Genomic DNA, 17,519 nt, shown 5'->3' on the forward strand with positions numbered 1-17,519 from the left:
ACAATGCCAACCTAAATCTGGAAAGGTAATGATTTTTAACAAACTGCGTGCATTAAGTTTTAAAAAGTCAACTTTAATCCAAGCAGCTTTACAAAAACCAGAAAAAAACAAAACAGAAAAGTTTTTTCTCCATAATAATTGTCATTTATGTAAATTCTACCTGCCCAAACTTTTAGTTCATGTATCTACTAAAGACAGAGAACTGTGTTGACCTAAATCAGCACAAAGGTTTCACCCTACCAATTTTGGCACAAAACTAATATATTATGCTGTCTTTTACAAGTTTTTTACAAGCCAACTTTATTGGTGTTTTTAAAACTTTGTCTGAGCCAAACTTTTGCAATTTAAATAAACCCCTCCCCAACTGAGGTGGTTGTAAACTTTACATGGTGACCTCTTTAAAACACCAAAACATTATTGAATAAAATTTGAATTCTTGCAATAAAATTTGATTTGATATTTTATATAAATATTTTAATAACTATTTTATTAAATTAAAAATTATAATAAATGTTAATAAACATTTTAATAACTAAAAATTAATAAACATTTTAATAACTATTTTAATGTAATTACATATTTTTATTACACTTCCACGCTTTTATTCTTGCTTGATAATAAAATATTCATTTTAAATAGTATTATTAAGTTATTTAGTTTATAGTCTATATATAATCATTTTGTTGCTATTCCACTTTTAATTGTTTATTTTAATTTAAAAAACTTAAAAAAGTGATGCGAGCCTCAGCTCATAAATTCTAATTTTACTATAACTAGGAGCAACTATATTATATTATGTCTTTTTTTATGTTGCATTATTGTATTTTTATTATTTAATGTAGTTTATTATAATATTTAACATACCCTGTAACTTTTACTATTATTCCAAGCGGTATAAATAAGTAGTGAATCAACTCGGTTGAATTAGGATTTGATATATGAGGTTTCAACTTAGCCTAATCAAAAGAAGACATTAAAATAAATCAGCATGCAATGACATAAATGCAAAAAAAAACTTATACATACACACATATATACATACATACATACATACATACATAAATACATACATACATACATACATACATACATACATACATACATACATACATACATACATACATACATACATACATACATACATACATATGCACATACATTTAAAAACTTATTTCCAGTTTATTGTGGTACATGGTTGTATCACAATAAACTAAAAATAAAAAAAATAAACACAAAAAAACAAAAATTCCTTGAATTATATTTACAATAATTCTATACCTCAAATAAATAAAAAAATACTAAAAAGTTACCATTTTCAATTTAGTTTTAACAAAGTGCTTGCACTTTTATAATAACTTTCTCCATTAAAGTCTGCACACCTATTCCTTAGCATAAACAACTTTGGATTTTGTTCAAACAAAAGTGGATTTTTGAAACCAAAAATCCATTTTGGCTTGAACTTTTCAATTACTTACACCTCAGATTATTTATACTTTGACTTCACCTTTATAATAGGGGTGATCCGTACGCCAAAAATTTAGGATTTGACCCGCTCCTCCTGTTGTTGTGTGTACTTTTAAGTCCCCCCACCTCCCCACCCTCAAAAAAAAAAGTGTGTAAGCATTCGAACCCCCCTCCTTCCTTTTTTTCATAATTAAAAAAGTTTTAATTTAGAAAAAATTGCATACATTAAGTAATATTTTTTAAATTAAAGCGTGAGTTTTTTAAAGTTGATTAACCCCCCATCACTTTATTGAAACTTTTTTGCGGATCCATCCTCCCCTAATCTCTCTAAGATACTTTATATGACCCCAAAGTCCTTGGTTTCAGCATCGGATCCCAAGACTTATGTAAATATTTTTATTTATTTTAATAAAAATAATTTACTTATGGAATTGCATATGTATATGGCTGAGAGGTTAATGCAAGCCTTTTAATCAAATCTCAAACAACTCATAACTTACTTTTTATTTTTGAAAACTTGTTTTAATGACGAATCAAATAAAAATTACTATACTTAGGGCGGACAATTTATTCAGGCAATCCTCTTTAGTAAGTTCATTAAAAATGAGTCTTACACAAGATGAGTAATATTGAAAACAAAACCTGAAACAGAGAGCTGAGGCTACCCCACACCCTCTAGCAAATTTAGGAGTCCTTTTGCAAATTTAAGGAACCATTTTTTTAAGCAATACTTTTTGGGTCCCTAATGACAGGTTTTTAATTGGGTCTCCAACCCATTAGCCACGGCACTGCTAAAACCTGTTTTTTCCGGACTCAAGAAAAGGGTTGCCTGAAATATGAGTCCGCCTTACTCAGGGCCAGTGTATATGGGGTAGCATGTGTGTGCATAGAGGGACACTAGACCCTCAACTCCCATACACCATACATCTTTTTATGTTGGCAAACTTTTTTTTTTTTTTACATCTTTGCTTCCAACAAGACTGCAAGCAACCACTATTAGAGTTGGAAGTTACTGGAAGAGAAAAGATAAAGAATGTAGAGCAAAATAACGATTGACAGACAACTTAAAAGATTGCAAATTATATGTATCAGGAAAGCAAGATGAAGGAAGCGAATTCCAAAAAGCTGATGTTCGAGAAAAAAAAACTAGAGGAATAAGAGTTTTTGGAACACTTAGGAACAGTCACAGAAAAAGGATGAGACTTTATTGAATGACGAGTAACATGAGAATGAATTTTAGTAGATGGCGCAAGAGACGCTAGCTCTTTACAATGATGTTCAACTATGTTTACAATGCATTTTTGCATTTTGTCTAAAATAGAAAGGGCATCATTAGAAGATCTGCCCCATATATGGCAACAGTTTTCCATACAAGGACGGATTTGAGATTTATAAAGATAAAGAATAGAATTTAGAGTTAGAAAGTGTTGAGCACAATAAAAAGATGCAACCTTAGCGGATACTAATTTTGCAATTGATTTGATATACGGTTTCCAAGAAAGATCGGAAGTGAGAGTTAATCCTAGAAGATGAAGATTAGATGACTCATCGAGTACATTACCATTCATAATTATAGGAAGATCTAAATTAATGTGATAACGATTGGCTGAAAAAATTACATTTTATCTGAATTAAAGTTCACCAGCCATTGTGAGCCTCATGCTGTAGCAGAAATGAGATCCTTTTTTAAGCTCAAATGCCCCATCCAAACAATCAGAGAGTGTTGGCTTCTTATCATGACAAGTATAAATAGTAGTATCATCGGCGAACAATGCCACCTTAGGTGCGAGAATATCTAGAAAATCGTTAATACAAATTAAAGAGTATAAGCCAAGGATTGAACCTTGAAGAACCCCTGAAGTTACAGGATATGAAGAAGAGTGCTGTCCATCAAGGACAACTTTTATACTATGATTGGAAAGAAAGGATTCAATAATCGTAAAGTTGCTACCAGATACATCGTAAGAAGAAAGCTTATGGAGTAGCATGGGAAACTTTTTAAAAAGCTATAGAAATGTCAAGAGCAATAGCCTTAACCTCTCTACCTTTATCTAATTTACAATAAAACATATCGGTTATTGCTGTTAGCAAATCAGCTGTAGAACGAGAAGATCGAAATCCACATTGGTTATCAGAAAGTAAGTTATTAGATTCAGGATGAGAGATTAAGTGTTTATCAATTAAAGATTCAAAAATTTTGCTTATGATAGGAAGAAAACTAATGGGACAGTAGTTAGACATATCAGATCGCTCTCCAGAACTTTTGAAAATAAGGATAACTGATGCCCCTTTCCAGCATGCTGGAAAACAAGACTCTGAAAAGCATATGTTATTTGGCTTTGAAAGTATAGACGACAGCTCCAGAGAACACTTCTGCAAGACTATTACAGGTATGTTTTCTGGACAACAAGCTATGGAAGAGATAGATACAGAAACTGTAGAAGAATTAGATACTGAGGCAAGATTGATATGAATGTCAAGCAACGGATCAACCTGTTTGACAACTATATCAAGCTATATCTGTAACTAGTCGAATCAAGAGATAATATTGATGAAAAGTTCTTAGCAAACAATTTGACTTTGTCTTTAGGTGAGATGACAAGTTTGAACCATACAAGAGAGGTGGAATAACAGATTTGCCCTTATTATTGATACTGTGAAAGACTCTCCAGAAGTCACAGAAACCTAACTTTTGTGATGAAGTACAAGATTTCATGACCTGAGAATAGTGGGCTTTGGTGTTAGACAAAACCTCTTTACTATGGTTTCCAGAAGTAACAAACAGACGCCTGTTTTCTAGAGAATTGTTTTGTTATTTAAAAACATTTAATTATTAGCAAGTACTTTTTAATTATGATAAATTAGAAAAATGGACATTACTAAGGAATTTTTTTTAATTTGTGTGTACGTACTTTTAAATTGAACCCCCAACCCCCAACATATCTTTTCATACGCTATTTGAAGATCCCCCCCCTCTCTCTCCAATGAGCGTATGTACTTTATGGTTGACCCCTTATAGAATATATCTCAATAACGAAAAAAATATCTATTTTTCAAACCTTATTGCTGTTTTAAAATCAACATACTTTTTAACTCTTGTTTCATTAATTGTATAAACAAAAAATAATATTTTTTTATAAGTGTGTTACTTTTATTTTTTTGCATTTTTAATGAAATATGAAGAACATCATTAAATAATTGACAAGAAAGTCTACTCAATATAACAGTATTTTCCATTATTTGGCACAAATTTATTAAATAGAATAACATTAAATATAAATTTAATAAATTAGACTTATGTCTGATTTACGCCAATTTTATATTTTCCTCAAAGATTATTTAACAATTTAACTAAATTAATTTAAAAACCCTTTTTCTTTTAATTTCAGCACTAAATTTATGTGTAAAAACCCTAAAGTTGTACATGTAACTCAAAAAAAAAGCATTTAATTTTGAGAATTTAAAAAGAAATTATTATTGTTGTTGTTGTTGTTTACATTGCTGTTGTTATATTATGTTTATATTGTTGTTATTGTTACATTTTATTGTTATTTTTATAATTGTTGTCATTTTTATAAGGTGTATACTCAATGTTAGTTGCTATGCAACTTACTTTCAAAAAACCTTGAAATGTAAAAAGTGTTCCCAAATATATTGATTGCTTCAGAGATTTCTTTTAGATACTTTAAAAATTCATAAATAATCCTTCAGTAAATTTTTCAGTAACTCTAACTTTATTTTCTTTTTTTAAAATTGTATAAGTATGTAAATCAAGATTTACAATCTAAGCAATAAGATAAAATTTAAATTTAAAATGTAACCAATAAGATAAAAGTATTTAAATCTAATTTCTAACCAACAAATTAAGTGAGTGCTTGAACTTTTGAAAAATATCATATACTCGGTGTTCAGGAGGTGGCTGAGCTTGCAAAATTAAAATATCTAAAAATAAAATTTATTAAAGTTTTCTAATAAATCATTTTGATAATGATTATTCAATATATCAACTACTTAATACTAACAAAAACTTAAAAAAGTTTTGAAGCAATTTTGTTCAGCTTGCCATTTGTGACTTGATATTTTACCAAATCAATATGGAGAGGTTTAATTCATTTAGGATTAAAGCTTACATTATATATATAAATATATTATATATATATATATATATATATATATATATATATATATATATATATATATATATATATATATATATATATATATATATATATATATATATGTATGTATGTATGTATGCAAAAAATGCATGCATGCATGTATGTATGTATGTATGTATGTATGTGTGTATGTGTGTATATATATATATATATATGCACATGACAATAAATGCGTCTAATAAATGTGTAGATAAGCACTGTGTAACTAACACTAAAATAGCCTGCTGTCTGGGGCTTCAGTACATACATTGACAATCTTATAGCCTGTTGCTGCCTAAACTCTTATACCTTGACACATAATTATACTGGTTGACAAATATACAACAGTCGTTAATCTGACTAAATAAAACTAAAACTTTAGTAAATTTAAGAACAAAATATTAAATGTTAAAGCAAAAAAAATCAAAATATTAAAAAAAAAAACTTACTTTCTTTTTTCTTTTTGCTGCTCTTCTTTTTTGTTTGGAGTTGCTTACGAGCTTCGTTGATTCTTTTTAGCATTACAACAAAGCGCTCAACCTCCTCTATACAATGGTTTAAAATTTCCTTAAAAAAAATTTTTTTTTTTTAATAGTTATTAATTTAATTCAATATTTTTTCAGTTAGGAAGCAAATACAGAAAAAATTGACTGCACATACCACATCTCGCGAAATTTTGGCATCTTGTAGAGGTGTAAGTTTAATTCCATTTCCATTAGTGTCACTGGATGTTTGTGCAAACGGTTCATTAACATGATTGTATTGAAAAGCTTGTACAGCCTGAGCCACGGCATGTTTCTGTTGCAAATCATATGTCTACATGAAAAACAAAAGATGTTTTTATTAACATCATCAAAAAAATTGGTAATATCTATGTAATATAAAAATGAAAAAATTTATTTGCCCAATAATATTTCTATACTTTTAAAAGCTGTTTATAATAAAAACCAGGGGCAGACACAGCACTGTTTGATGTTTGAGCTCACTTCCAGACATGGAACAAACTTTAAACATTTATATGTTTATGCTTATGTCAAAAATGACATGGAATTACAAGAGACATAATGGGATGGAGCTTAGAACTTCTTGCTGGCAAAACAAACCCTCTGTCACACACCACTACCTCATTATTAAAAAAAAAATAGTATCCTTAAGTATCCTCATCCTAAGCTATAGTGGGCCTCCTTAACTGTAGCTGTGGTACCCTTCGAATTAGGATTGACATTTGGCAATGCCGACTTAACTACCAACTTTACAGTGTCAGTTTAAGTTGGCAATTTTTTGCTGACCTTAGAATTTTAAAAGTTAATTTTATTTCAAATAAATTATAATGGCAAAATGAAAGTCTTATTTAAATTCTATATAAAACAATTAAAATAAAAACAGAAAAAACTAACAATTTGTTTTGTCAGTTATTTTTGTTTTTAATTCATTTATCTTATTATTTCATTCAATTCAATTCTGAATTGAATGAAATAGTAAGATAAATGAATAAAATTATTTGAAATAACCGCATAACATATATAACATATATTATATAAATTCAAAATTAAATAGCTAAATTAAAAATACCAAAGCTAACGTTTTATTTCTGAATTCTAAATAAATTAAGATAAAAATAAAAAAAACGAACATCTTAATTAAATTTTAAATTAAATAATACATAAATAAAACAACAGAAAAATCAATGTTTTATTCCAATTCTTAATAAAATATTTAAAAACATCATTACAAACATTATGCTTAAATTCTAAATATAAACTTTTAATTTAAATTAGAACAAGATTAATTAAACAGAACAAATAAAATAAAAACACAATAAAGATTGTTTTATTTAAAATCTGAACAAATTATATTAAAAATACAACATCAAAACAAAGTTTAATTTAAATTCTAAATAAGGTAACCGAAATAAAAAAGAAACAACAAACATTTTAATTAAATTCTAAATTAAATAATACAAAAAAGTTTTAGGTAGACAAATTTTTGCCGACCTTATTTTTCCTAATTCTGAGTGACCCCATAGGTCTTTGAAAGGTGATTATAGTATGTATGTATATATATATATATATATATATATATATATATATATATATATATATATATATATATATATATATATATATATATATATATATATATACATGGCCTACTGTTATTATACGGCCTGATTTGTTGCATTTTCTGGAAAAAATTAAGAGGCCAGTTTTTCTACGGCAAATGTTTATTTTATTTAAATGGTCGAGGAATACCTGAGATTTATCATCATGTAATTACATTATGCTATACAATATTTTTCGCTAACTGATTTCCTGTTTCAGTATATTCCAATAACATATGAAATACTGAAATAGGCTTTCAAATAGCTATGTATCAAAATGCTACTAAAACAAACTTACATATTGCAAAGACTACTTACAACTCTTATCAGGAAATAAAAACAAAGGTTTGTAATTTTATATGTATTAAGGATTTGAGAAAAAATATTTTATTAGCACTAGCTATCAGTTCTTTATCTTTTTTTAAACTCTTTTACCTGATCTTTTCTTACAGAATCTGTAGTTTCTTTTTGTAAATTATTATAAAAAATATTAATGACGATTCGAGATCCATATTTAATTCCCCATTCTTGGTGATACTCACATGTAAAATCAACACTGCTATAATAAATCTTAAAAATTTGTTCTACAAAACTTTTAAGTGATAAAGAATAACTGCAATGTTTCATTAGAATAGGAGAAATAATATCTAGAATACTAAAAAGATGACAAATAAAATCAGACAAGGATTGGCTTGGACATATAACTCCACCTCTGGATAATATTTTCAGAGATTGGTTATTAAGAACATCTTGGTCTGTAGAAACCATTTTTTGACCACAAGATAGACATTTAAATCTTTTTTTCAATTTTTTTAGCAATGTAGCCTGCTATAGTAACAGCAACTTCCATGCTATTTTCAGAAAACTGACACTCTAATATCTCTGAAGACAACAATGCAATATCTTGCATAATGTTTTCCAAGTTATTTTGAACATTTTTTTTATTAAATGGATTATATCATATAATAGATATGTTTTTAAAACTACATTATAAGCTGGATGATAAATAAATAGTTTTCCATCTCCAGTATAGGATTTATGTAACTCTGAAAATGCATTAACATTGGTAGAATGATTATCTGTAACAATAGCTCTTACTTTAAAACCTGATTGGTGCAATGAGGTAATGCACTCATCAATTTCTTTTTTCAACCATGATCCTATTGTGCAAACTTCAGGTGATGATCTCACAATATAAGGAATAGCTTTTTGAAGCCCTACAATCATAAAAACAACAACACCTTTATAAAGACTACTTTCTGAATCTTCACCAATTTATTTCCCACTTTGATATTGGGCTGCTTTTTGCAGATACATTTCATCCACAAGAAGCACACAATCACTTGATACACAATGTTTTTGTAACAAAACTGTTATAGCTTTATATGCATTTATATCACTTTATATCATTTATATGCATTTATATCACTTTGGATTTTTCTAAATAAACTAAAAGATGGTAAAGGTAGTTGTTCTAACAATAACTTATAAGACTGTGCTGAAGTGTGACATAAAATTAGTGCATAACGTATAAGGGATGCAGAATATGGAAGTCTGCCTTGAGGAGAATAGTATCTAATTTCATTTAACTCTGTCAAAATTGAATTCATATCATTGGGTTTATTTCTAATATAGACAGGAAAATTTTCTAACATACTACAGTTTGTTAATTTGCAATTATGACCACTACGAAACCATTCAGATAAAGAAATATGATAGCCTTTATATGACAATGAAACATAAAGATCTTTATTTACAGTTATTGACTCAAAAACAGTTGGTATGCCATATTTTTCATCAAAACATAGTTTATAACAAACCACACCATCATGAATTTTTTTAAATGTAAAGCCTGGCAGAGAATGTTATTCTGTCAAAGAATCAAGATTAATTATTTTATCAACACTTTGAAAATCTTCAAACTCATCTTTTCCTAAATATCTCAAAGTTGGTTCTTTTCGGGGCAACTTTGGAACCTTAGAGTCAACGATCCACTTATTTCATTTGTTTAAATAGTTGGAAGATTCCATTTCAAGGTGCATCTTTTTCCCTAATTAATAAACTTGTCATCATATGATTCACACAAATAGCTGAATATTTTGATGGAATCCATTCTTTTCTATTAACAAAGTATATCAATCGTTCTCGCAAATCAAATTCTTCAGGAAAATGAAATGTTGACTTTTTTGGATCATTAGAGTAACCAGTTTTACAGTTTGTAACAACACATTTATTAACCATTTTATTACTAAAACAAATCAAAAAAATGTTACACAGTTATTTTTAAATAAACAGTTCACTTACATTTATTATTGAAATTATCTCCACTTAAATAACATCGCATAAAAAAGCAGTTCGACTATATACAGTAATAATAATAGACTGTCTTTGTGTCTTTTTCATTATTCCACTCTCTAATGGAATATAATGAAACAAGAAACATATTAAATGACTATAAAAGCATAAACCAATGCATGCAAACAAATATTTATATAACAATTGTTACAATATTATAATTCAATATTTTATTCAACACCTTTGTATAATATTCACTGGTAAATATATTGTTATTGTTGTTGTTGTTGAAACCTTTCATACATAATTTAAAATTTGAAAATAAGCCGTAAAAAAACTGGCCTCTTAATTTTTTACGGAAAATGCAACAAATCAGGCTGTATAATTACAGTAGGCCATGATATATATTAGACCAGTTCAAAAAAGCATTTTAAATGATTAAGTGGCTAGATGTTTAAATGTTGTTAATTGATGAAAAAAAGTAAATCATTAAAGTTTCAAAACATTATTCCAATATTTAGTAACAGCTCAATTAAGTTTACTTTTCAATGGGGTCCTAAAATTAAAAAAAAAAGTTCCTTAAAAGTAGGTCAACCTGGTGTGTGTATATATATATATATATATATATATATATATATATATATATATATATATATATATATATATATATATATATATATATATATATATATATATATATACTACTGTGATCAAAAAGTAAGGTGAATTTTTAATTTAAACTTCCCGCATTATTCGAATCGTCCAATCTTTTTTATTTTTAAGTTGGTAGGAATGTCATTAACATTTGCGCCAAATTACATGTCAAACTCATAATTATTTTTTTTTGTTTACGCTTGTTTCTGAAGTACCAAAAGCGCATTCGGCGATTTTTGTTGAGCAAAGAAGTGCTATTAAATTTTGTTTGCGGAATGATATTTCTGCTGCTGAAACGTATCGAATGTTGCAAAAGGCCTTCCGTGAAGAGACTATGTCTCAAAAAAATGTTTACAAGTGATACAAAGACTTCAAAGAAGGCCGAGAACGTGTTGATGACTTGGAACACTCCGGACGACCATCGACTTCGATTGATGATCGCCACATCAACAAAATCAAAGAATTGGTGCTTGCAAATCGTCGGTTAACCATTTGAGACCTTGTTGACATGATTGGAATATCATTTGGGTTGGTGCAAACGATTTTGAAGGATCATTTGGGCCTCAGAAGACTCAAATCACATTTGGTGCTGAAATTTCTCAATTTCTTTGAAAAAGAGCGTCGCGTTAAAACGTGTGAAGCATTGCTTTCTGACTATCAAGACGTCTACAAACAAATTATTACTGGCGATGAGACTTGGGTCTACCCATACGACCCTGAAACAACCGACCAATCGAGTGAATACCGTGAAAAAGGCGAGCCGAGACCGAAGCAACCACGTCAAAGTCGCTCAAAAATCAAGGTCATGTTGACTGTTTTCTTTGATTACTGTGGTGTCGTGCACTACGAATTCCTTCCAACTGGCCAAACTGTCAACAAGGAATATTATTTAAGCGTTATGCGACGTTTGCGTGAAGCTATTCGCAAAAAGAGACCGGAATTATGGGCCAATAACTCTTGAATTTTGCACCACGATAATGCGCCTTCGCACACAGCACTGGTTCTTCGTGAGTTTTTCGCCAAAAAACTCTACCCATGTTGCTCCACAACCACCGTATTCGCCCGACTTAGCACCGTGTGACTTCTGGCTGTTCCCAAAGCTCAAGAGACCACTGCGGGGAAATCGTTTTGAGTCCATTGAAGAGATCCAACGTGAATCGGCACGCGCATTGAAGGCTATCCCTACCGAGGACTTTTCGGCATGCTTCAAAGACTGGAAAAAACGTTGGCAAAAGTGCATTGGGGCCGGGGGGGGATTATTTTGAGGGGGACGATACAGATTTGGAAGAATAAATATAGATTTTTCATTTTATAAAAAAATTCACCTTTTTGATCACAGTAGTATATATATATATATATATATATATATATATATATATATATATATATATATATATATATATATATATATATATATATATATATATTTCTGATGAATCTTTGTTGATAAAACACAGTGTTAAATGGAAAAAATTTTTGTTAAGTGATTTTCTACTAATATATAACTGCTCTGTTCTTTTAAGAACATTGAGCACTCTATTGTGTAGAATACTTTTTAAAGTTGTTTAAACATATATATATATATATATATATATATATATATATATATATATATATATATATATATATATATATATATATATATATATATATATATATATATATATACATTGTTGTTTCTATAAACTTCTATCAAGTTTCAATTATTTTCAATTATGCAGTTCATTTATTTGTTACTGGCAACTACTGTCCCTATTGATAGCCATTGTATGATGCCAATTTGTAACTAACCTTAATGCTGAGCAAGTGTTGAGTAAAGTACTAAAAATTTTAACTAGCTTTTAAAGTTTTAAAACATATATTTAAATCATTTAAAATACTGTTACTTTGATATTTCTCTTCATTTTAAAGTAAAAAAAAATTTTTAAGTGATATCTTTAAAGTAAATTTTCAAAGCAAATTCACAACTGTTGCACTAAAAACTTTATTTTGATACAAGGAAAAATAAAAACTTGCTAACACAAAAAACAGTAAAAATTGTTTATTAAAATGACTTTTGAGATAAAAAAAATCAAAAAAATTACGAGAAAATATTAAGACTTAATATAAAAGACTTTTAAAGAAAATATTTATCCGAAAAACTACAGTGACCATAATAAACTGTCATACAACTGTAACTATTAAACAAAAAAACTTATAATAAAAACTAAATAGACACCTTTGTTTCATGAAGTACATCTTTTCCATTTTGTATTGGTCTATTTAACATTTGAGCCTAAATAAAGTGTATATGTGAATGTGTGTGTGTGTATATATGTATATACGTATATATATATATATATATATATATATATATATATATATATATATATATATGTATATATATAGATCTACAGTTTGTTGTCTTTGGGAAGAGCGGAAGGAAAAAAGTGATTCTTACGCCAACACATACGTCACTTTTAATTACTTTTGACTTTCGTCCAACATTTTCGTGTTGGACGAAAGTCAAAACCATTAATTTAATTACAAATTAATTGTTATATAAAAAAACCACAAAAACGCAAATTTAATTGACCAGAATGTTTTTAAAAACATTCTGAATGTTTTTAAAACATTCTGAATGCTTTTAACAATATAAACAATGTTTTTATTTTTATTTTTTTTAATAAAATGTTTTATTTTTGTTTTTTTTACTGTAAATCATGCGCGGAGTGTTGCTACATCGACTATCTTATAGCCTGACTCGCAAGGGAGTGCTGCTACATCAACTGACAAATAGCCTGACTCGCAAGGGAGTGCTGCTACATCGACTGACAAATAACCTGACCCGCAATGGAGTGCTGCTTCATCGACTGAGGGTTTGGTTGGGGCAGGCAGTCTATCATTATTAAAAAAAAAAAATTCCGGTCTTGCATTTTAATTTTTACTTTTTGTCAACAAAATATGGAAAAAACTTTCGGACAACATCTAAGGGTTCTATACATATATATATATATATAAATTAGTAAAAAACACTTATCTAACTTTTATCTTCTACTATAAGTTTCACCATTGCTGGATCATCAGGAAGAGAACTCTTCCTGATGATCCAGCAATGGTGAGACTTAAAGTAGAAGATAAAAGTTAGATAAGTGTTTTTTACTAATTTATTAATATATATATAAATATAAATATATAAATATATATATATATATATATATATATTTTTTTTTTTTTTTTTTTTTTTTTTGTTATTTAAACACCCCAAGGCCCATAAGGCCACTACAGATGAGGAGGCTACTTAATTGTGGTTATAACCCTCTCTCAACTCTATAACTCCGAAACACGAACCTTGACGAACAAGGCCGCTGCGCGGAGAAACAAGTTGAGCGCGGTACTACCAGGGACGTGGTGGGGATCGAACTCGGAACCTCTCGCTTATGAAGCGAGCGCTCTACCACTACACCACTACCGCATTATTGCATATATATATATATATGTAGGTATATATATATATATATATATATATATATATATATATATATATATATATATATATATATATATATATATATATATATATATATATATTAGTTTTCAAAAAACTATTTTATTTAATGCCTACTTTCACCCCTTAATGTTTTATATCATAAAATAATACTGAGTTTAAGAATTTTTGAATAAAAAATATTTTAGGGGTCCTCTTAGACTATTAAACATCAGACAGGTCCCTAATATTATTAAAATTATGTCATGCTTGGTCTCAAAAAAAGTAAAATTATATAAAAATTTCAAAATTAGTAATATTTTAAAAAATCTTGTAAGGAATTAATTATTTTATTTTATGTTAAAAAACAATAATATTTTTAATATATTGGGGATAGTGCAAATCTGCGTAACTAGCATTGGCTACTATAATTGAATATTAATAATTTTAACACCAAATATCTATTGTTGACATTACAAAAAATATAAATAATACTCTTTATACTAAAATGAACCCAAAATCTGTTTAAATAAAAAATATATAAAGTTTTAAACTTCTCCAATAAAAAAATGTACAGTAGATACACGGTATTATCCAATGCGAGTTACACGGTTTTGCACTATCCCCGACAATATATAATAGCATTTTTTCATAATATTAGGGACCTATGATGTTTAAGAGTTTATTAAGGACCTATGATGTTTAAAAATATTAATAATCTTTTAATTGTAATAACTTGAATATTCATGAATGACAAATAATAAAATGATAAACTTAGTATACATGTGAGAAAAAAAAATCAAACTTGAAAAAACACAATTTTAAAATTTGCATCAAAAAAAGTGTTAAAATATTTGAATTTTTTCCTTGATATCTTATCAAGTATGTATCAAAAGATTGTTATATCAAGTATGTTAGCATCTTATCAAGTATGTATCAAAGTATGTTGACACCTTATCAGGTATGTATCAAAAGATTGTTATATCAAGTATGCATTAAAATATGTTGATATCTTATTAAGTATGACTTGTTTCAAGATATTTTATTGTTTATATTTGTGTATTAGTGAACTAATTCCTTATCAAACAAATTTTAAATAATAAATGATGAATAAAATTAACTACTAAGCATTTAGACACAAAAATAACTTGAAAGAAACTATAACAAGGGCAGGGAACACTATAACAAAATTAGAGATTAATTTTCAACTGTAATTTTCAACTGATGAAATGAAAATTTTCAAATTTTTTTGAATCTTTTTAAATACATTTCTTAAATTTCATTGCACAAAATAATTTAATGATTAAAACAGAAAGATTTTTTTTGTTTTAAAGATTTTTTTCTATTTTTTTTGTTAAATAAAGATGAAATTATATATCCAGTCTTATTAAGCTCCTCAATACTGTTTCTCTTGGATTAACAAATGTTTTGACATTCCCAATAAACCCAGAGTTTATGATCATGTAGTTATACAAACTGGATGTTGCTTTGCCCAGGGTTAATGACCCATGGATATTGTTATATTCAGGGTTAATGAGCTCCTGGGTGTTTTTTTTTCATGAGTAATAAATGCATAAACATGTTTGAATAAATTAAAAAAGCCCATATTACTATTCAGGACAAATCAATCTATCAACATTACAACTCCCAACATTAAGTCCCTGGATATGATAAGACCGATTAAAGGCTCTTTTTAAAATTGATTAAAGAGTTTCTATAGTCTATTTAAATATTTTAAATTTCTTATTTCTGTAAATAATTTAAACTTGAATGTTTTTAAAAAACTGTGTGTAGTTGGCAAAATCTCAATTAACTAAATATACATATTATTAGATCTATTGTTTATCTACTAAAACCAACTATGTTTGAAGAAATACATGTTGCTAAGGAACTAGTAAGAAAGTTTACACTAACAGCAGATATTAGAAAATGGATGAGTCCTGACTATGTTAATCTATAAGTATTTGTATGCATAGCATTCTGTAAACTATATGAGTTTACATACTAAACTATATGAGGTTACATTAGTTTTTTAGTTTTTTATTTATTTAATTTGTCTCCCTAGGGTTTGCAAGTTGGCCAAATCTATCTGTTAATTCTATAATCAACTCCCAATATTATCCAAAATGATTCTATTAAGCTAGTAGAATAAAAAAATGGATAAATAAATGTAAAATCATGCACTTAGATAAACACAATCAAAACTTTGATCAATAAGAAATCCTGAAAAAGATCTAGTTGTTTTAATATTAGACAATTTAAAATAAATTATGCAGTAGCTTCAAAGAGATTTTAAAAAATCAAAGCAGCAACTTCACAAGAAAACAGTAAAGTTAAATATTGGAAGCCTTCAAACATAAAACTTGAGACTCTTACATAAAGATATATTGTGCATAAACATGACAACATCTTGAATTTGCTGCTAAAGTCTTTAATCTGTATTTTGAAAAAAGAAATAGATATACTCAATGTCTTTTCATGTTCAGAGAATCACAACTAAGCAGGTATTCAAAATTAGAAACATAATTAAAAATAAAAGGGTAATTAAACTGAACCTAATAATGCTGACCAAAACAACAAGATTATTTAGTTCATTTTTTATCTTCAAAAATTTGAAAACATATCATGGTGCAACCAATCAAAGTTTGTTACATCATTATTGTGATGCTGGACCAGGAGCTAATACAAGAAATAATCAACTCAAACATAGCTTATGCAATCAACAGGTGAAAAGATTCATAAACATTTTTTTCACACACAAAAAAAAAAAGCAAAACCACAGAACTATTTACCAGAGTCAATGAATCATCAGCAAATCAAAGCATCAATGGTGGAAATTGTTTCTTAACTTAACTTTAGCCAAAAAAACGATTATTTATTTAAAGTTAAATTATAATTGGTAAAGGCTGACATAAACTTAACATGCCATTAAACTTCAACAGCAATATATATTTTCTTTATAATTATTGTTGTTGTTATTATTATTGTTGTTATTACTATTACTATTATCATTATTATTATTAATATTATTATAATTATCGGCCGATTTTCACAAATATTTATGGAAAAATTTATGCTAAAAATACAAAAATATTTGTAGCACATTTTGTTAAGAGAATTATATTTAAAAAAATTTTAAACCTACTATTTTTTAAGATTTTTAAGAGAATTAAAAATCATAAGAAATCTTTCTTACTTTAATCTCTCTTGATCTATTGATTGCATCAGTTATCATGTTTACCTTTAAAAACACATATTTTAAGAGTTAAAAACAAAATAATCCATTAATCTATATTTAAATAAACAAATAATAATAATAACAATAATGATAATATACACAATAGTAATAATAATAATAGTAACAATAATAATAATAGTAACA

General features: G+C 27.6%; 1 protein-coding gene across 9 annotated transcripts in view; it reads right to left on the reverse strand.

Moving 5' to 3' along the window:
* LOC136080618 (epidermal growth factor receptor kinase substrate 8-like) overlaps window positions 1-17,519 on the reverse strand; it is a 60,230-nt gene that overhangs the window by 31,541 nt on the left and 11,170 nt on the right. For all 9 annotated transcript variants that reach the window (XM_065797489.1, XM_065797492.1, XM_065797490.1 and 6 more), the window contains 6 exons: window positions 17,334-17,378; window positions 12,890-12,946; window positions 6,282-6,437; window positions 6,071-6,188; window positions 5,321-5,406; window positions 865-956 (listed from right to left, as the gene is read on the reverse strand). In XM_065797489.1, the coding sequence (XP_065653561.1) occupies window positions 865-956; window positions 5,321-5,406; window positions 6,071-6,188; window positions 6,282-6,437; window positions 12,890-12,946; window positions 17,334-17,378 (554 nt within the window). The remainder of the gene's footprint in view (window positions 1-864; window positions 957-5,320; window positions 5,407-6,070; window positions 6,189-6,281; window positions 6,438-12,889; window positions 12,947-17,333; window positions 17,379-17,519) is intronic.

This window comes from Hydra vulgaris, chromosome 05, assembly GCF_038396675.1.
Source record: "Hydra vulgaris chromosome 05, alternate assembly HydraT2T_AEP".
NCBI lineage: Eukaryota > Metazoa > Cnidaria > Hydrozoa > Anthoathecata > Hydridae > Hydra > Hydra vulgaris.